The 21,428-nt window shown below is 44.5% G+C and overlaps 1 protein-coding gene across 1 annotated transcript in view; it reads right to left on the bottom strand.

Moving 5' to 3' along the window:
* Positions 1-2,366: 2,366 nt before the first annotated feature.
* Positions 2,367-21,428, bottom strand: part of LOC112103231 (olfactomedin-4-like) — a 33,033-nt gene continuing 13,971 nt past the window's right edge. Inside the window, exons 4-6 of the mRNA XM_026647653.1 lie at positions 17,070-17,282; positions 16,079-16,232; positions 2,367-4,240 (exon numbers count right to left, since the gene is read on the bottom strand). Of these exons, the coding sequence (XP_026503438.1) occupies positions 3,438-4,240; positions 16,079-16,232; positions 17,070-17,282 (1,170 nt within the window). The 3' untranslated portion in view covers positions 2,367-3,437. The remainder of the gene's footprint in view (positions 4,241-16,078; positions 16,233-17,069; positions 17,283-21,428) is intronic.

Genomic DNA, 21,428 nt, shown 5'->3' with positions numbered 1-21,428 from the left:
ATTGCACAGCCTATTTGGTAAATAGGAACCTCCTACAAAAGAAAGTCGAGTGGTTTGGCCATGCCTGCTACTAGCAAGTTTGTTGCCAATCACAAGATTTCTCACAGTGACAATAATAAGATGCTGTAACAGCTTAGAACTAAGTAGTGGTCCGGGTTTAAACAGTCATTGGTGCAGGGCTAGAACTTCGGTCTGTAACTAGATACTGTAATCCCTCTACTACAGAGTCATTCTGACTACTTTTTGGCCCACTGACTATTTAAGTATTCCATACAAAGTGAAGCAGCTTCAACAGCTGAGATTGAGAAAACCCCTCCCCCCACCCTCCCTGTAGTCCAGTGCTTAGCATACTCACTTGGGCAGTGAAAGATCTGGGTTCAAGTGCTTGCTCTGACACAAGAAGGGTGGGGATTTAAACCCTGATCTCCCACATCCAAGCTGAATGCTCTAAATACTGTGTATAAAAAGGCATCACAACCTCCAAGTTGTCTTTTCTTTTCCCCATTCAGACAAGGCTGACCTGGTTTAAACACCTAATTCCAGGAAAGGGTTCACAGCTGGAATCCCAAGTGGCATTAAATGGACTTGAGCCCAACCCTCTACTCAGCATTTGCTACTGGCTAGCTTAAGCAGCGTCCCACTCAGCTTCTGGGAATCTCATTCTTAGGTGCCTAAATCGCCGCATACATTTATGGCAGTGGTTCCCAAATGGGGGTTCGTGAACCCCTGGGAGTTCACAAAATGTTACAGGGGGTTCTCAGGAGAAAAAAATTCCCTAATGGCAGACAGAGCTGTCCATAGGGACCCTGGGCAGCACGGGTCAGCAGCCCGGGGACTTCCAAGAGCTAAGCAGATCAAAGCAAGCATGTCTATCACACTGAGGAGATTTAAATTTCAAGACTCCTTATATGAAATAGAAAGGGAGGTGGGTTTTTTTTGCTGTTTTTATAATTAAATAGGCTGCTAGAGTTGTTTTTAAATTATTATGAAGAACAAGTTTAAGCTTTGTTTGTTTGCCTGGACTGCTCAAGACCTCAATGCTTGTGTAGGAGGAACTCTTTGAGCTGGCTTCTTAAATATTTTCATGCTGTTTCACATCTGATACTCCTTGATGAAACATAGGAGCCAGAGGCGCCAGTACGGGTCGTCCTCGTGTTGCGCCCCCCTCCCACGGGTCCCTCCCCTTTTTTTCTGGCAGACCCTGTAGGGCACCCCACTTTTCTGGCAGTGCCGCCCCCCAGACCCCAGGATGTGGGGGGGGGCTTTGCCCCCGCCCCCATTTTTTCTACTGGTGCCTCTGATAGGAGCCTTGTCTTATAACAGGCTTAATCAAAAGTGATACAAGCTACAAAAGTGGGATCTTGGAAGGGTGTTCCCGTTTTCATAATGTAATAAAAATATTGTAATGATAAATAATAATTAATAGTGTGTAATAAGCATGTCATAAAAACAAATTTTAAATTTCCAAGATCACTGCTTTTATAATTTATGCTGAGGTAAGGGAGAAAATCCCTGGAAATATTCATTTTTAGGAGGTGGTTCACGAGACTTGACATTTTAGTGAAAGGGATTCATGGGTTGCTAAAGTTTGGGAACCACTGATTTATGGGGAGCCTGTGTACCTGAGTCAGAGCAGAAGATTCCAGTAAGTGGCAGGGGACCTAGGTTCAGTGTTGCAACACCTAACTTTAAGTCCTGTTTGTGGATCTAGCCCCAAATTTCTCCTTAAAATGTGATGCCATATAGAGCTGCCATATAGAGCTGCCTGTGATTAGGGCAACCCTTGGGAATTATTGGTTCGCCAAAAAATGTGAAGCAAGAAATATTCTGCTATTAGCTTTTTTATTTTTAAACATCCTTTGGTAGGGCTATTGTGAATTCCTTATAGGCCCATGCTCATGGATCAGATTACTGTGCCAGTGCTAGCTGGCTTTCAAATTTATTTCACAGATTTTCAGGAAAAAGATGCAGATACCTGGTAAACGGCAGCACCTGGCTTAAAGATGGGTCATCAGCCTCAGACCTCTCAAGTAACATCTCAACTTGGTGGAGAATGTTAATCTAACTGATGAACATATTTCAATGGGAGGAAATAAAGTCCTTCATCTAGTTACTGACAGATTGATTCACACCTTTGTGTTGTTCTAGGAACTATGGAGTATGATGATCTCTGTTTCCAATATTGTTTGGTCAAGCTGGCTTTTTGCTGCATCCCAAAAGTTTCCCAGCTGTCACATAATGACTTAAATAACTGTAGGGTTTGGATTTTTAGAACACTTTTTATTAAACAAAAATTAATCATTCACATCTACTGATCCAGATTATAAGAAAACAAAGATAGGGTTAATAAAACAAAACCAGCAAACATTCACTGCATTTTCATAATTGTACATGTCAGTATTTCTGACATGATTACAGTACAGATATTGATAAAAAATATTATGTGGCATTTTAAAAATAAAGATCATATGACTGATTTTGTCCTAACTTCAGTATTCTGTAACTGACAGATCATGTGCCAGATTCACCCTCCAATGTAAAATAATTGAAGCCAATGGAGTTATACTGGAAATGAATTTTGGCTCCTTGTTTTCGGAGTGTTTTTGAAAGATGCTAATGGAGGTCACAGTAAATTGCAGAATGCCAAATGGCTCAATGGAAGCATGTAGAGTGGCATAGTTTCTGCTCTACTGCAGCATATGGCATACACCAAGGGACTGCCAGAGACTATGAAAGTCAATGGAACTCTTTCCATTGTTTTCAGTGGGCTATGGCTCATGCTCCCAGGACACAGTGCTAAGAAAATGCAACCATCCAAAAATGGGTAAGGTTTTTTTCCCAGGAGTGCAACTTTAGGAAAGTAGTCCATTGGAGCCCTGCCATCTAAAATACATTGATGGGTTGAAAGGAAGGCGCCATGGCAACCGTTTCCATAGCTTCATCTTAACCGATGGTCTGCTCTTTAAAGATCAAGTCTTAATTCTCCTCTAATTTTAATCTTTTAGTAATTATTTGAGGCTAGTGATTAATATATTTATGGCCTTCCATATTTTGAGCAATGATGACAAAACAGCAGTTCAGTTTCCATGTTTTATCCAAATACATACATTCCTCCAAATGCACATCAGTGTGTGAGCCTATTGCTATGCATGTTCTGTCCATCAATAAGTCATCTATTTATCTTTACAGCAGAGGCATTTCTAGTACACCTGTCACCATTGTATCTAAACACCAGTTAAAAAGCTAAGAATCCAATCTTGCAACTAGTTATTACCAGGCATAGAGGTTATTAGTGTAAGTAATCCCTTCAATGGGACAGCTCATGGTAATAAACCCTATGCCCAGTAGCTACTCTTGGTAGGATTAGGACATTAACATTGTCCACAGGGATACAAAATTGGACTTTCTATGATCTCTAGCTGTTATGTAAATTCATATCAGTGTAACGCAGGTTGAAAAATCAGATTGTATCTAACAAGGTAGCCATCATTGTAAACATACAGGATTTGGTCTGAGGGGTTATAGTTGATACTCTGAACTGTTTCTAACATTTTGTCCATAATTATACTAATTCTACCTTCCTGTTCAGTGTTGGTGTCATACATGTAAAATATTTCCTCTTTCCTAGTGTTGACAGGTCTTGTGGCATATAGAACACCACATATGATGAAAGCGTTGGAAACAGATGGCTTGTACTGCCTTGTTTTCCAAGTATGGAGCACATCAAGTGTGGTCTCATTGAGTTTGCTAATCACAATGTTACCCGTGGTTTCCTCAGTTGAATAAATTACCCATAATCCACTTTCATCCACAGCAAAGTCCATATCTTGCCACCCAACACCAGCATAAGAGAAACGGTTACTATAAGCAGCGTTGGGCAGAGTTTTCCTCAAAGCCAATGTGTTTGTGTTTAAATCGAGCTTGCCCATATCTCTTGTACTATATATATTATAATACATGAAATTATTGTAAACTGCAATGCCACTGCCTTCCCCGTATACAATTCTATTTTCTTTAGCGTTTTTGAATAGCAGCAAATCATCATAGGAATTATGAAGTCTGTAATATTCCAAGAGTCTCCCATCTGTGTTCAAAGGTGCAACCCAGTATAGGTCCTTCTGTGGCGTCCGAAGAGAGTAATCCCTACCCCAGGCACCATATTTGAAGGAAAATCCTCTCCAGTTCAGCTGTACAACATAGGGCTGGCTGATATTCACAATTCCACCATGACCACAACTACCTGTAAGCAAAAAGAAAATTCGGGCTTTTCAAATGGCATGATTAGGGGAGAGGATTTACAGTGTGTGCTTTATAAGAATCAGCTTAGTTGCAAGGACAGAAATACATTCATATCTTTGTCAACGACTTGCTTTGCACCATGTAAACAGCACATGGATTTCATTACTGTAGCTGTTCCAGTCTGACTGAGATACAGCGGTCAAAGGCCCATACCACTAGAACGGGGGTCATACTGAAAAAACAGCCAACAATCCAGCACCAAATTATAGGGACCTCTGTTTTCAGTCAGTACTCATTTGCAGTAAATACGTGATCAGCTTCTGTTTCAGATAAATGATCAGTTTATGATCAGATGGGTTGGGAAATCACATAGAAAATACAATTTCAGAAGCATTTTAGGTCATTTGCTCCTGCAGTGGAGCTTAGTTCTGAGAATATAGGAAACAAGAAAAAGGAACATCTTGTCTCATTGTACAACAGTGAGTTTTAGAAGTTGGAGGGAGAATTAGCAGCACTAGTTCTAGAGGCTCATTTCAGATTAGCATGCTGCTGTCAAAATCACCACTTTAAAACAATATTTCACAGTACCTTCCATCTGAAGCTCTCAAAGCAATTCAGACATTAATGAGCATAGCCTTACAACAGCTCTGTGAGCTGGAGTTAAATATCCCCAGTTTACATGTGAGGTAACTATAAAGTGACCTTACATAGTTTAAACAGGACAGTCCTGGTGTTTCTTATGATGTCCCAGGAGCTTCAGGATGACTAAAATATTCTGGTTTTGTTTTTTTTTTATTTCATCAGCCAAAATGTTTGGGTTTTTTATAGTTACACAATGCTTGTTCAAGATGTATTGCTATGCTGAGTAGAATTTACACTGTTTACCGAGAACAAACAGCACAGTGGAATGAGCATTCAGTGGAATGAACAATGTCTGGAATGAAGAGAACGTGAATGAATGCTATCAAAGCTATTCCTTTGCTCAAAGCGACTGCTGGTGACACTTGTTCAATGTTTCACAATGAACGCAGAACACTACATCATTGGAACATAAGAACGGCCATATTGGGTCAGACCAAAGGTCCATCTAGCCCAGTATCCTGTGTTCTGACAGTGGCCAATGCCAGGTGCCCTAAAGGGAATGGACAGAACAGGCAATCATCAAGTGATCCATTCCCTATTGCCCATTCCCAGCTTCTGGCAAACAGAGGCTAAGGACACCATCCCTGCCCTGCTAATAGCCATTGATGGACCTATCCTTCATGAATGTATCTCGTTCTTTTTTGAACCCTGTTATAGTCTTGGCCTTCACAACATCCTCTGGCAAGGAGTTCCACAGGTTGACTGTGCGTTGTGTGAAAAAATACTTCCTTTTGTTTGTTTTAAACCTGCTGCCTATTCATGTCATTTGGTGACCCCTAGTTCTTGCGTTATGAGGAGTAAATAATACTTCCTTCTTTACTTTCTCCACACCAGTCATGATTTTATAGACCTCTTATCATATCCCCCCTTAGTCGTCTTTTTTTCAAGCTGAAAAGTCCCAGTCTCTTATTAATCTCTCCTCATATGGCAGACGCTCCACACCCCTAATAATTTTTGTTGCCCTTTTCTGAACCTTTTCCAATTCCAATCTATCTTTTTTGAGATGGGGCGACCACATCTGTACGCAGTATTCAAGATGTGGACGTACCACGGATTTATATAGAGGCAATAGGATATTTTCTATCTTATTATCTATCCCTTTCTTAATGATTCCCAACATTCTGTTTACCTTTTTGACTGCCACTGCACATTGAGTGGATGTTTTCAGAGAACTATCCACAATGACTCCAAGATCTCTTTCTTGAGTGGTAACAGCTAATTTAGACCCCATCATTTTATATGTGTAGTTGGAATTATGTTTTCTAATGTGCATTACTTTGCATTTATCAACATTGAATTTCATCTGCCATTTTGTTGCCCAGTCACCCAGTTTTGAGAGATCTTCTGTAGCTCTTTGCAGTCTGCCTGGGACTTAACTATCATGAGTAGTTTTGTATCATCTGCAAATTTTTCCATCTCACTGTTAACCCCTTTTTCCAGATCATTTATGAATACGTTGAATAAAGGACTAGTCCCAGTACCGACCCCTGGGGGACACCACTATTTACTCTCTCCATTCTGAAAACTGACTATTTATTCCTACCCTTTGTTTTCTATCTTTTAACCAGTTACCAATCCATGAGAGGACCTTCCCTCTTATCCCATGACTGCTTACTTTGCTTCAGAGGCTTCGATGAGGGACCTTGTCGAAGGCTTCCTGAAAATCTAAATATACTATATCCACTGGATCCCCCTTGTCCACATGCTTGTTGACCCCCTCAAAGAATTCTAGTAGATTGGTGAGGCATGATTTCCCTTTACAAAAAACATGTTAACTCTTCCCCAACAAATTATGTTAATCTATGTGTCTGACAATTTTGGTCTTTACTATAGTTTCAATCAGTTTGCCCGGTACTGAAGTCAGGTTTACCAGCCTGTAATTGCTGGGGTCACCTCTGGAGCCCTTTTTAAAAATTGGCATCACATTAGCTATCCTCCAGTCATTCGGTACAGAAGCTGATTTAAAAATTGAAAAAATCCTCCACTCCAAAATACACATGTCCCTCTCTGAGTCAGAAGCTGGCCGTGGTGACACCAGCACACTTTAAAATAAAAGTGTCCTTTTGTCTGACTCTTTCCAGCCCTAAAAGATGTCACCATGTACATGTGCCAGGTTTCTTTTTCCTTTAAAAATATGGTAATCTGAGACACAGATGCTAAGTGACCTGCACAAGGTCACACAGCAAGTGAGTGGCAATGCCAAGACTAGAACAAACATTTCTTAACTAGGGTGCTTTCACCACTAGACAATGCTCCCTCCTTCTTAGAGGTGAAGGAAATTTTACCTGCCAAGACCTGAGTTTCATGTTTCTATTAATTGATCAATTCATGGCAACAGCTGATTACATAATAAACACCTAGATCAGTGCAGAGGTTGCACATGCTGTAGTGGGGGAGGGGTGTATCTTTGACACAAGTCACTTAAGAACATAAGAACGGCCGTACTGGGTCAGACCAAAGATCCATCTAGCCCAGTATCCTGTCCACCGACAGTGGCCAATGCCAGGTGCCCCAGAGGGAGTGAACCTAACAGGTAATGATCAAGTGATCTCTCTCCTGCCATCCATCTCCACCCTCTGACAAACAGAGTCTAGGGACACCATTCCTTACCCATCCTGGCTAATAGCCATTAATGGACTTAACCTCCATGAATTTATCCAGTTCTCTTTTAAACGCTGTTATAGTCCTAGCCTTCACAACCTCCTCAGGGAAGGAGTTCCACAAGTTGACTGTGCGTTGTGTGAAGAAGAACTTCCTTTTATTTGTTTTAAACCTGCTGCCTATTAATTTCATGTGGTGACCCCTAGTTCTTGTATTATGGGAATAAGTAAATAACTTTTCCTTGTCTACTTTCTCCACATCACTCATGATATTTTATCTTTTCAGTGAATATCATTTGATGGCTGTTTGCAAGCCTATATGAAAAGAGTTGCTGGCCTTAATCTATTCCTAACAGAGAAGTAGCCACAGCACAAATAACACCATCACCCCCTTATTAGCACTGAGAACTGAGATAACACAAAGACAGAACTATGCTCTCATACCTAAAGCTGGTCCCCCTTAAGGAGGGTTGAACAGCACCCATGGAGCAGAATAGGGAAACGCATACTGCCACTGACAGACCCAGACGAGCAGGTTCCTTTGGCCAGAAACATCTTCTGAACAGTCCACAAAATACAAAGCAATATGCAGAGGGGGGAAAACCCCTTATGGCCGGTCTGAAGATGCTCTCTCTGGGAAATGATTGGAACACACCTGCCACTTGGAGAAAACTGGCGCTTACAAATGCAAAACATTTCTTCTTCAGAAATAGAGGGATCAAAGTCATCCCTGGCAGGGATGATTTATCGGCATCTAGATGGAGGGATGCATTGCCCTAGAGGCAGGACAGTGTCTTTCTGGCCTTTCAGTCTAACTATTGGTAACATCTGCAGAATCCAATATTAATGTGCATTTAACTGTAATTGTAACATTTGTGGCAGTCTATGAAATACGGTTTTGCAGTGAAACTCACCATGTCTCCCTTCCTTTTGTCTTTCCCCTTTCCTAAGCTCCACTGTCTCCTTTCTTCTGTTGTATAGCTTTTCCCACATCTCCCTAGCCCAGCCTGACCCCTGGTGTCAAAGCAGGTGGGGATCAGGAATTCACTCACTGCCCTCACTGTGGGGGGGTGGGAGGCAGATTTCATTTCTTCGTGGGGCTTCTATGGAGCCCTGCTGATGGAAGCTGCAGAGAGGCTGTGCTGAATTGCTGCCTCCCCTGGCCACCTGGGTCATGCCCCTTCTTAGTCAGCACCAGCCATCTGTGGGGCTTGGTTGGCCAGAGCAGAGGTTACAGCCATTCTGTGCCACTGTAACTTCCCCCCTGATCAATTTTCTGCTCTGAGGACACACTGCTAGAAGATGGTGTAGCCCTGGGTTTTGCTCCCTTGTTGAAAAAACTACCAAATAATGCTCCAATTACAGCAAATCAGCATTCTAGGCTCATATTCAGCAAAGCATTTAAACACGTGTTTAAGTGCTTTACTGACTGGGAATGGACCGCTGAGACCTGAGACCTCATTTCCAGATATAGCACACAATGCAGGCACTGTACGGCCAGGCAGGCTGTAGCTCTGCAAATGGCAATTAGCATGGCTAAGAACATGGCCTCAGTACTTGGCACACATACTGATGTTTGGAGGTGCTCATACCTCAGCTAATGCAGTGCAAGAAAGATAATGCAGATGATGATGCACAGTGGCTTGCAGCCTGCCAACTCATAAATCAATTTGAGCCATTTGCCTTATATCTCTATTGTGTATCGCTACCTCCGGCATTATGGTTTGTTCTTAACTGTCGACATATTGAATCTATTACTGAACTTAACTCACAGCAATCTTATTTCAAAATTAAATGGTTATTAAGTGCTTCTATAAATCTGTGATTTGTTCCAAATAATATTGCTGGTACTGAGGTACTACTAAACTCATATATATGCAACCTCAAATAATTTTTCATGTCATTAAACTGAACCCAATCCAGCTTTATTTTAATAATTCATGCACTGTTTCATAAATAAAAAACAAACGTGTGTTCGGCAGAGAGACCGTTTCTTACAAAAGAAATAATAAATTATTATTTCTTCCCTTAAAGAGATCTCTCTGCTGAACACTTGTTTGTTTCTTATTTATGAAACCATGTATGAATTATTAAAATAAAGTTAGGAGCATGTTTAGTTTAATGACATGAGAAATTGTGTGAAGTTCCATACAGTGGATGTTTGATTTTGATTTTTGAAAACTTTCCCAGAAAGTGTTTAAAAAAAACCCTCTGTGGTAGTCAGGGTGGGTTATCTGTCTTCTGCACAGGTTCAGAGGAACTCATTGTTGTTTATTTAATCTTAACTTGCCTTCCTGTCTGGATCTTGTGGAAAAAGATACACAAAAGAAACAAAATGTCATGTCATTTTGTAAATATTGGGCGGCACTTGAAATAAATCCATATGAATTATTCAGACTTTAGCATTTTAACTCCTTTTTTACTGTGTTAGACCTCTGATCATTGAAGTCCCAGGGCTAAAGCCGTGTCTTGTCTCTTTTTCAGAGGTGGGCTGCATGTTCACGTGGGGGAATAAGGTAGAGGGAGCTAAGAAAACACATACGCTTTATTCCCCCACACAGGCTACCCAGACTTTGGGTCAGGATGCGCAGGGGGAAGTGGCGCTGCATGTCTGCTTGCTACCCCACTTCTGTGGGGCAGAGGAGTGAGCATGGAGAGGCGGGAAGCCATGGCTCCATAGCCCCAGTGTGCCAGTCACCACAGCTAAGCTGGCAGGCTGGGGGTTGTGACTGCAGTGAATTGATATCCTTGTGCCCATAGTTCCCTCTAAGCTGCGTGGCCAGGCGGCCGCCCAGCAGTCTATCAAGTGCCGCGCACTTTAGGTGCCCTCTTCCCCCCACTGCTGCACTGCTCCTGCCCTATGCCTTGGAGTCCCTGGTCAGCTGCTCCCGGGAGCCTCCTGCTTGCTGTGCAGATCAGGAGGACAGGAGGGAGTGTGATGTCAGGGTGTCCCCCTCCCCTGCCCCACCATCTCTGCAGAGCGGGGGAGGGACACGACAGAGCTCAGAACTGGGACGGAGCTTGCTGGTGGCTGCTGCTGTGTCTGAACAAGCAGGCTTCAGACTGGTGAGTGCCGATCTACTTAAAGGGGCAGCATACTTAAAGGGGCAGCGTGTGTGTGTGTGTGTGTCTGTCACACACACACACACACACTGTGTGTTTCTCTCTCTCTCTCACACACACACACACACACACACACACACACACACACACACTGTCTTTCACACTCACCTCCCCAACACATACTTGTGTTGTTGTTGTTGCTGTTACTTCTTAATACTTCCTGCAATGCACATATAGTCTCTGTAATTTTATTCTTTCAACATGCTGTTATTTGAGTTTTTTGACTCATCTGTGCATTTCATAATTTTTATTTCTCTTACGCTTAAATTTAATGCTTTGTTTAATGAGTTCTAAAATGCCTAACCTGTCCTGGATGGAGTAATTATCCCTATGGTAACTTTTTAAAAATATATATTATATCTAAGTATTTTGTTTCTACTGGTAGCACACATCCACACATTACCTCGATAATTTGGTGCACATAACAAAATTCATTCCGCACATGGATGGAAAAAAGTAGAGGGAACATTGCCTGTGCCCCTTGAAGAACAAGGCAGAAAGGGAAAATGTGACTCCTTGCACCACAATTTTTCCTGTGTTGCTCCTGGGGCAGCCCGGCAATGTGCCACCTCTTCTAAAGGGCTGGGACACCATCCAACCCAGAAATAGTAAGCTCCCTGGGGAAAGGAACATATTACATTTTGGTCCTACTCCTGTGATCTGGCCCATGCAGGCAGATCCTTATACCCACATTGATTCCCATTGATATCAGGGGCACAGGGATCCACCCACCCAGATCAGATTTCTGGAGTGGGCCTGTGTTTGTACAAACACCATGGAAATATCCAGCTCTAAATAAACATATCCGTAACTAAGGCATTAACATTTCAAGTGATAACTGGTACCTTACCCCAAAAGACAACCAGACTATAGGCATTTATTTTCCTACATCCCAGCTTTACTTAGATGGGGGGGAGGGCATGAAATCAGTGTGACCCTCATACCAAGATGCCTGAGCTTCCATGGAGGCTAATTCCATGTTCCCACCCTCGTGAGAGCTGTTTGCCAATAACTTGAAGTCTGGTATATTAGTCCATGAAGGCTCAATGGGGGGGGGGGAAACAGCTTTTCCTTTCCATTTGCCTGTTAGTGTCTCATTTGGCTCATGACTCTCCACTGACTACCAGATAATTTTAGTCCAGTGTGACAAAAAGCCTGTTGCTGAGCCCTCACTGAACTCGTCTCTGTACTCCTGCCCTGATGCAATCAGTTGAAATCAACACAAAAGAGAGACAGTCATTCAGTTTGTCAAAGGGATGGGAAGAGGTTGGATAAGTTTCTGCTGATTTGGGGCAGTAAATAGTGACAGAGGTGCTGGAAACTGCTGCAGGCATGGTAAAAGTAATGAGTTTTTATTATCAACACATTTACTGAATCCCATCTCAGACTGGGCCATGCACTAGAAAACTGCAGTCAGAGAGCAGGCCAGATGGAGAGCAGTACTTACTTTCTGATAGGTTGCTTGAGAATAGGCCTGCTCTCACTACACAGCGTGTCAGTGAGCAGCACCTTGGGATGCAGTGTTTGAGGGGCTGTATTCCAAAGAGCAAGAGCAAGTAACTTTAATTAAACCCTCCTTAGACAAGTTAGGGATTTTTCAGGCTCTCCCAAGTCCACTTTACCCAACCAACATACGAAGTAGGGGAGGGGGGGAACAGATCTGAAAGCAGGACAAAGGATCAGTGTAATACAAATATTATAAATATAGTATGAGCCAAAAGCAGAGGAAGTGGTTTGACAGGAATCAAAGTTGTGGAGGAAATGTATGAAAATCTGTGTGTAACTGCTTAAAGGCGTGCTAGGGAGTTTTGATAGTCTAGTGTGTGCAACTATTTGCATCCTCCAAAGGGACCCATCCAGGAAATCCAACAAGCTCACTTATTCACCCCCTGTTCCCAAACAGCAACTTCTCCCTCCCACTTTCTCTCTGTTAAGGAAATGGACTATACTGTGTGCAATCAGTGTAGAAAGTTTTGAACAATATGACATGAAATGAAAGATTGCACCCACTGCAAAGAGAGTGCAATTTATCTGTTCCCCTTCCTTCCTTCCCTCCCCACCATGCACACTAACCCCCCAGTTCGAACTAAGATACGCAACTTCAGCTACGTAAATAACGTAGCTGAAGTCGAAGTACCTTAGTTCGAACTTAAAGGTACTTACCAAAGGTCCACATGCAGCAGGCAGGCTCCCCCGTCGACTCCGCGTACTCCTCTCGTGGAGCAGGAGTACCGGCGTCGACGGCGAGCACTTCCGGGATCGATCCAGGATCGATTTATCGCGTCTAGACAAGATGCGATAAATCAATCCCAGAAGATCGATTGCTTACCGCCGAACCCGGAGGTAAGTATAGACGTACCCAAAGTCAGGCTAAGCAGGCTTTGTGTGGTCAATTATACAGCAGGTTAGGGATCTGAATCTTTGTCTCTATCTAGGTATTTACACAGTAGTAGCTGAGCAGCTCCACTCCCTAACAGACAGGAAAATTCCCAGGCTCTCCACAGTTGCTATTCCAGTCTTGGGCTGGAGTAGGAACCATGGCACTGATATACTCCCCTTCAGCATGGTTTATTGTCATTGGATCTCCCCCTAATGGCACACCCAGAAGTCACAATCCCACCCTGCTCCCAAACTCCCACCAAACCTTGTTTTGACCTATTTGAAATTGGTGGCAAGTTACCTCTACTGTTCACAAGACATACAGAGTCCCTCCCTATGGCCTCTCCACAGCTTCACACCCCCCTCAAACAAGAGAACCACTGAGGTTTCATTGCAATAGGGGCCTTCTGAAGCCTCTGTGCCCATGGGGGAATTGAACCCAGAAACCATCCAAAAAGGTCCTCAACTGGTATAAACTGTCATAGTCCAACCAAAGTCAATGGAGCTATGGCAACTTATGCCAGCTGAGGAGCTGGCCTTCCATGTCACTCCCGGTGCTAAGAAAGCTGCTGTGCCCTCAGGGCCGGCTCCAGGGTTTTGGCTGCCCCAAGCAGCCAAAAAAAAAACCAAAAATCGCAATCGTGATCTGCGGTGGCAATTCGGCGGAAGGTCCTTCGCTCCGAGTGGGAGTGAGGGACCATCCACCGAATTGCTGCCGAATAGCTGGACCTGCCGCCCCTCTCCGGAGTGGCCGCCCCAAGCACCTGCTTGCCAAGCTGGTGCCTGGAGCCGGGCCTGTGTGCCCTGCAGGCATGCCACATTCAAGTCAACCAGAAAGAGGTCCACTAACCCTGAAATGAGCCCCTCCTCCTCTTACATACACCTGCTGAACACAGCACTATGGTTAAAGGTTTTAGCACTTTTTAACTGTAAGAAAGACTTGTCAGGCTTGAGAAGAAAGAGGCAGCCTCTCTCTACACACCATCACCCTCAATAAATCAATGAAATGCCCTTCAAATGCTTTTTAAATCCTACACTTTCCACTGAACAATTGGTAAGCCTTTCCTAAGGATTAGCAAAGGACTTTAGAGTGTATTTCCCTCCCCCTCCCCGCATCATCTGACCCAACAGAGAAAGTGCTGTTCATTTTTCCTATCAGAGACAAACTGCACTGGCTGCCTGCAGTGCTGGCAAGCCCTGAAGAGGCCACAGAGGGAAAACTTTTACTTTTACCAGTTCCTCTCTCCTGCTAATGGGAAGCTTGAAATAACTGACCTGAAGGTGGTAGGAGGCAAGTACCGGTAGGTAATTCGTGAACTATCTGTACAGTGGAAAGTGCTCTGCTTTGTTCAAAGGTTTCTCCAAACTCTTTGTTATTAGTCTGGTTCACCTCTGATTTGCTAGCCAAATTGTTAGGTATAGGTGAAAAAGCAGTCTTCTTCCCCCATTGTATTATGAACATTGTAATACCTTCTGCTTTAGAATAATTTGGCAAAAAGAAGTCATAAAAATGCATACAAAGGGAGTAACACTGCTTGAAAAATCCTCTTGCCTACTCATTAGTGACTGGGAAGCTTTCCCTTAAGGAGAGCTATCAATTGCTACAGAATTTAAACTTTCTTTAAAAAAAAAAAAAAAAAGAGTGAAATCCTGGCTCCATTGAAGACAATGGCAAAACTCCCACTGAGTTCAATGGGACTAGGATTTCACCCTAAGATTCTAGCCTTTATGGCTCAGAATAAATTTCTGCATATTAATGAAAAATGTAAACTACGCAATTTTGTCTTCTTGAGTCTGCATACAAACAGCTCCATGCATCAGCTGCTTCTCAAATTTCCCAAGCATCAGTAGAGTGACATTGACAAGACACAAATCACTTTAACAGAAGTTAATCATGATCAGACTTAGTCAGAAAAAACATCTCTCTCAAAACTGGGTGACAGGGCAACAAAATGGCAGATGAAATTCAATAAATAAATAAATGGAGATATCCTATCTCCTAGAACTGGAAGGGACCTTGAAAGGTCATCGAGTCCAGCCCCCTGCCTTCACTAGCAGGACCAAGTACTGATTTTGCCCCAGATCCCTAAGTGGCCCCCTCAATGTTGATAAATACAAAGTAATGCACATTGGAAAACATAAATCCAACTATACGTATAAAATGATGGGGACTAAATTAGCTGTTACCACTCAAGAAAGAGATCTTAAAGTCATTGTGGATATTTCTCTGAAAATATCCACTCAATGTGCAGTGGCAGTCAAAAAAGCAAACAGAATGTTGGGAATCATTAAGAAAGGGATAGATAATAAGACAGAAAACATCCTATTGCCTCTATATAAATCCATGGTACGTCCACATCTTGCATACTGCATACAGATGTGGTCACCCCATCTCAAAAAAGATAGATTGGAATTGGAAAAGGTTCAGAAAAGGGCAACAAAAATTATTAGGGGGTGTGGAGCGTCTGCCATATGAGGAGAGATTAATAAGAGACTGGGACTTTTCAGTTTTGAAAAAAGACGACTAAGTGGGGATATGATAGAGGTCTATAAAAGCATGACTGGTGTGGAGAAAGTAAATAAGGAAATGTTTTTTGCTCCTTTTCATAACACAAGAACTAAGGGTCACCAAATGAAATTAATAGGCAGCAGGTTTAAACCAAACAAAAGGAAGTATTTTTTCACACAACGCACAGTAAACCTGTGGAACTCCTTGCCAGAGGATGTTGTGAAGGCCACGACTATAACAGGGTTCAAAAAGGAACTAGATAAATTCATGGAGGATAGGTCCATCAATGGCTATTAGCCAGGATGGGCAGGGATGGAGAAATCACTTGATGATTACCTGTTCTGTTCATTCCCTTTGGAGCACTTGACATTGGCCACTGTTGGAAGACAGGATACTGGGGTATATGGACCTTTCGTCTGACCCAATATGGCCATTCTTATGTTCTTATATTATACCACAAAAAGAGAGTTTGGAAGAAGGGCAAAACGTTACTTTTCGACCTGTGCTTTATTGTCATTTCATTTAACTCAGTCTTCTTCCTACTTCTACCATCCTTTCTCATGTGATTTATACACGGAATGCTTACCTGGTGGGAAATAGGAGGGTGGAGTGGTTTGATTTCTATCCTTTTCACATTCCTTCAATCGATTCTGCAGTGTCACAATTTCTCGACGGATTGCAAGGATATTGTTTTTGTCCAATGATTCCAGATCATTTACCATGACAGTCAGATTCCTAATCTGGAGAAATAAAAATTTAGCATGACTTTAAATTACAGTCAACTTTATTTCACAAATATTTTAGGCTGAATTTATCATTTCACAACAGGTGCTGCAGAACAAGTTTTAGGAAATGTTCCCAAGAATATGTTTTAGCATAAACATCAGGTCTCGTGCGGATGTGTGTAACCACAAGAAAATGTTTGTGATTTTAGCTCTCAATCATATACCGTAATGCTAAAGATCACCCCAAAATGTCCAATAAGGCTTACTTGGTTATTAACTGTTACCTATAAATGATTTCAGCCTTGCAGATATCTTGAAAATTTACCTGCCCAGATAAATAATCTACTCACACACTCATTTAATGTTGAAGAGGACAGTGAAGAAACTAATGATATTTTACTTACCATCAAAAACAATTATTCACTCCAGGTGAATGAGTGATAATTTTGAAAATTTGATTTATTGAATATTGGGAAGGTATGAGTCTTTTCCAGTTCTTGATTTTATATTAATCAGGTCACTACCCTAATATGTTAAATTTTTAATTATGTTTATTAGACCACAGAAGCTTTCAGGCATAGGTGCCCATAAATTAATATTTATTATAATAATTTAGACAGCATATTTATTTAATATAGCAGCATCCAAGAACTTTAACTTTGTCACACAAACGATAAAAATTGCCATTTTTTGCTATATATGAAGAAACATGCTTAAGGCCAAGATTTGCTTTAATTTACACTGATTTAAATCCAGAGTAACTCCACTGACAATAGTAGAGACATTCCAAATTTCACTGGTGTAACAGAGAACTGAATGTTTCTGAATGGCAGAATAACCCTCATACTCTACCTCCACGTATAGTTGTTCAACAATCACATTGCTTCCCACAAGTGTGGATTTCAGCTGAGTGACCAGTCTCTGCATTTCATTGATTTCCAGTTTCAGTAACTGAAAGTCCAACTCAGTGTAAGAAACACTGGTTGACTCCATATGTTCCACCTTGATGGTTAGGTTTCGGATTTTCTGTTCATATATTTGAATTGCTTTGGTATATTGGCTAACCTAAAAAAAAACAAGCACATTTTCAAGTTCAGTTGAACAAATATAACAGGCATGTTTGACATCTTTATTACACGCATTTATATATAAATTTGTCAAATTCTGCCTTCATTTACCCCTGTGCATTACTGAGGGCAGAATTTCATTCATAATCTTCACTTTTTTATTCCTCACTGTAACGAGCAACCACACTGTGAGCAACCCCTTATGGCCAGAGGTCACCCTGCAGCACCTGCGTGTTTCCCCCTCAAGGGCCCCTTATGAAGACTCCACACTCTTTTTCTGGTGTCAAAATACCCCTCGTTGGACCTAAGTTTATTCACAAAACAAACTCAAAATAAAACTCAGAGTCCCAAATTAAAGTCCAACAAGCAAACGTTTCTCTTCCTGCTCCCAAGCCTCCCTGCTTGGAGAACTTTGGCTGTCTTTCCCCTGCTCTCTCAGGGTCTTCCCTGCCTTAGCAGGCTATTGCCAGCACTTCCTAGCTGGAATCTTAGGCTACATCTATACTGACCTGTGGTTCGGACTACAGGGAGCACCAAAGAACTGCTCTGTAACTCCCCTGTGTGGATGCCGGGGGTGTGAACTAAAAGGTTCCTTCTTCCCATTAATGTAGTCCTGTTTGAAGAGGATTACATGAAGGCAAACTAGGAACCTTATGGGTTGCACCTGCAGCATCTACATGAGTGAGTTACAGTTCATCATCCTGGTGCGCATTGCTATTCACATCCCGGGGTCCAAACTCGGCCAATTCATTAGCCTTTTGTCATCACGTTTACATCATTTTAGTTTACACAAGTGTGTAAACAGACCAGGGCCGGCTCCAGGCACCAGCTTAAGAAGCAGGTGCTTGGGGCGGCCAAGGGAGAGGGGCGGCACGTGCGGCAATTTGGGGGCGGCAGGTCCCTCACTCCCTCTAGGAGCGAAGGACCTGCCGCCGGGGGGCGCGGGTTTTTTTTTTTTTTTTTTTGCTTGGGGCGGCAGAAATGCTGGAGCCGGCCCTGAAACAGACAATACTGTACATAGAAACAACCTATCTAAATACATACAACACAAGCTAAACTTCAAATATAAATCAATACATGTAACTTTAAATCTTATTAAAATATGTAGAATCTGTTTGGCCCACATAAGTTTTATGTGGCACTCCTGTGTAATAAGGTTGGGCACCACTGGTATAGATAAACCATAGTCACAAATCCCAGGACTCTGCTGAAGCCTCCTCACTCCCGCAGTCTTTGCTCTCCCTGAGTTTTCCCCTCACTTCAGCTTCCAGCTACTTTTTATAGGGGAATCACCTGATCCCGAGCCGGGCCGGAGCCGCTGGGGCCGGGGCCGGAGCCGCCGGGGCTGGGGGTGCTCGGCCGGCGCGCTCGGCCGGAACCGGGGCCGGCACGCTCGGCTGGAACCGGGGCCAGTGCCCCAGGGCCTGGGCCAGGCTGGAGCCACCGGGGCCGGAGGGAGCTGCTCAGCCGGGGCCGGACTGGGCCGCACCGCGCCTCCCCGGAGCCCTCCTCCTCACGTCCCCCTCCGCCTCAGCTTACCTGCTGCTGCCCACCTGCCCCTGCTTGTTTTCAGACTTCCCGCGAACATCTGATTCGCAGGAAGCAGGGGAGGGGGAGGAGCAGGGGGACAGAGCATTCAGGGGAGGGGAGAAGGGGGAAGTGAGCTGGGGGAGGGGTGGACAGCTGCGGGGCCCTTTTAGGCGCGGGGCCCGATTCAGCCGAATCGGCTGAATCGGCCTGAAGCCGGCCCTGGCTGGCCCCGCGCTCAGAAGGGGCCCTGGCCCGGCCTGCTCCATTTGCACTGAGCCCTGAGGCCCTGCCAGCCCTCTGGCTCCTCTCTGCTGCCTGGCCCCACCCACCTTCTCTCCGCCCCCCTGGCCAGACCCCAGTGCAGCTCTGGCTCTGGCCACTCTCGGCCAGTGTAAGGGGGAAGGGGCAGTGTGGGGGCCTTGGCTGGGCCCCTCTAGGCAAGAGGGTCCTGAGAGGCTGTCCAGGGCAGGGGCAGGCCCTCGCCTGGATGATCACACTGCTCCCAAGGAGCTAGAGCAATTCCCCATCCCAGGAACGGGACCAGCCCCGGCTGACACAGTCACCTCCCAGCAGCAGTGAGTTCGGCCGGGGGCGGGGAGTGAGGGGAGTGTGTGTCTGGGGGGCCAGTGGGGGGTGCTGGGCTGTGAGGGGGCGGGGGTGCTGGGCAGTGGGGGAGGTTTATGTGTGTTGGGGTGCTAGAGAGTGGGGGTTCTGTGTGGGTGCTGAACAGTTGTGGTCGGGCTGTGGGGGGGGGGTGCTGGGCAGTTGTGGTGGGGCTAGGGTGACCAGATGTCCCGTTTTTAAAGGGACAGTCACGTGTTTTGGGACTTTTTCTTATATAGGCGCCTATTATCCCCCACCCCCTGTCCCGTTTTTTCACAGTTGCTATCTGGTAACCCTAGGTGGGGCTGTGAGTGGGGGTGCACTGGGCAGGGTGGTGGTGTGCAGGTCACTGTGCATTTGTGGTGGGGGATATGTGGAGGGGCACCATAAATGGGCATAGCAGGTCCAGGGGATGCTGGGCATTGGGAGCAGGGCAGTGTTTGGGCAGGGAACTGTGGGGCACGGCCCAGGCCCGCCCCCCAAGGGGAAGAGGCATGCTGGCAGCACAGGGCCGGGTGGGCCATGGTGTATCTGGCAACTGCCGGTTTGTAAACAGTGCCCTTGCACTGGGCTGGGCGTAGTGGGACCACCCCCATCATGCCATGCCCCATTGCCCCTAGCCAGCCCCTCGCTCTGGGGACCAACTTCCCCATGCCATGCTCCACTATCCCCCAGGGGGTCCCACAAATATGTTTGGCATCAGGCCCACGCAAGGTTAATCCGGCCCTGAGCCCCAGGCCCTCCTGCCTGCACAGGGCAAGCCACCCGCTTACACTCACTAATGTTCCCTCTTGGAGTTAACTTTATCCAGGATTATATAGAATTTCAGGGGCCAGATTCTACCAGGGAATCTGCAGTGATTATTTCAGATAAGTAATGTACATGAAGAATTTTGGGGTATGTCTACACAGCCCGCGTCTGCGAGTCTCTGAGCCTGTCGACAAACGCGGGCTCTCACTATCGTGCTAAAAATAGCAGTGCTAAAAATAACCCCCTCCCTAGACCTCAGAGCCTACACTCCAGCCTGAGCTGCAACACCTACACAGCTATTTTTAGCACAGCATGCAAGTCCAAGTCTGTTGACCTGGGCTCAGAGACTCACTGCTGCAGCCTGCCACTTGCTGTATAGATGTACTCTCTGGGGCTGAAAAAGATAACGAAAGATCCACCAATTTCTCCAAGATGACTTTCTGTTGACTTCAGTGGGCACTGGTCAGGCCACCACTCTGCAACTAGCAACAAAGAGTCCTGTGGTACCTTATAGACTAACAGATGTATTGGAGCATAAGCTTTCATGGGTAAATACCCACTTCGTCAGACGCATGACTCTTTGTTGCTTTTTACAGATCCAGACTAACACAGCATTTGGAATGTCTCTACTATTGTCAGTGGAGTTACTCTGGATTTAAATCAGTGTAAATTAAAGCAAATCTTGGCCTTAAGCATGTTTCTTCATATATAGCAAAAAATGGCAATTTGTGATAAGAGGACCCTATTTTCAGAGTTACAATTTTTTATGCAACTGTGACTGAACTACTTTTTGAGTCTGAGGGAAGTCATTTAGCATAAACCCATAGAAATGTAGGATTGGAAGGGACCTAGATAGGTCATCAGTCCAGAACCCTGCACTGAGGCAGGACTAAGTATTATCTAGACCAGGGGTCGGCAACGTTTGGCATGCGGCTCGCCAGGGTAAGCACCCTGGCGGGCCGGGGCAGTTTATTTACTTGCTGACGCGGCAGGTTCGGCCGATCACGGCCCCCACTGGCCGCGGTTCACCGTCCCGGGCCAATGGGGGCGGCAGGAAGCCATGGCCAGCACATCCCTCGCCCACGCCGCTTCCCGTCAGCAGGTAAATAAACTGGCCCGGCCCGCCAGGGTGCTTACCCTGGCGAGTCGCGTGCCAAACATTGCCGACCCCTGATCTAGACCATCCCTGGAAGGTGTTTGTCTAATCTGTTCTTAAAAATCTCCAGTGATGGAGATTAAACAACCTCCCTAGGCAATTTAT

This window comes from Terrapene carolina, unplaced genomic scaffold (genome assembly GCF_002925995.2).
Source record: "Terrapene carolina triunguis isolate 2854851 unplaced genomic scaffold, T_m_triunguis-2.0 Scaffold17, whole genome shotgun sequence".
In the NCBI taxonomy this organism is placed as follows: Eukaryota; Metazoa; Chordata; order Testudines; family Emydidae; genus Terrapene; species Terrapene triunguis.
This window is presented reverse-complemented; position numbering and strand designations above follow the sequence as displayed.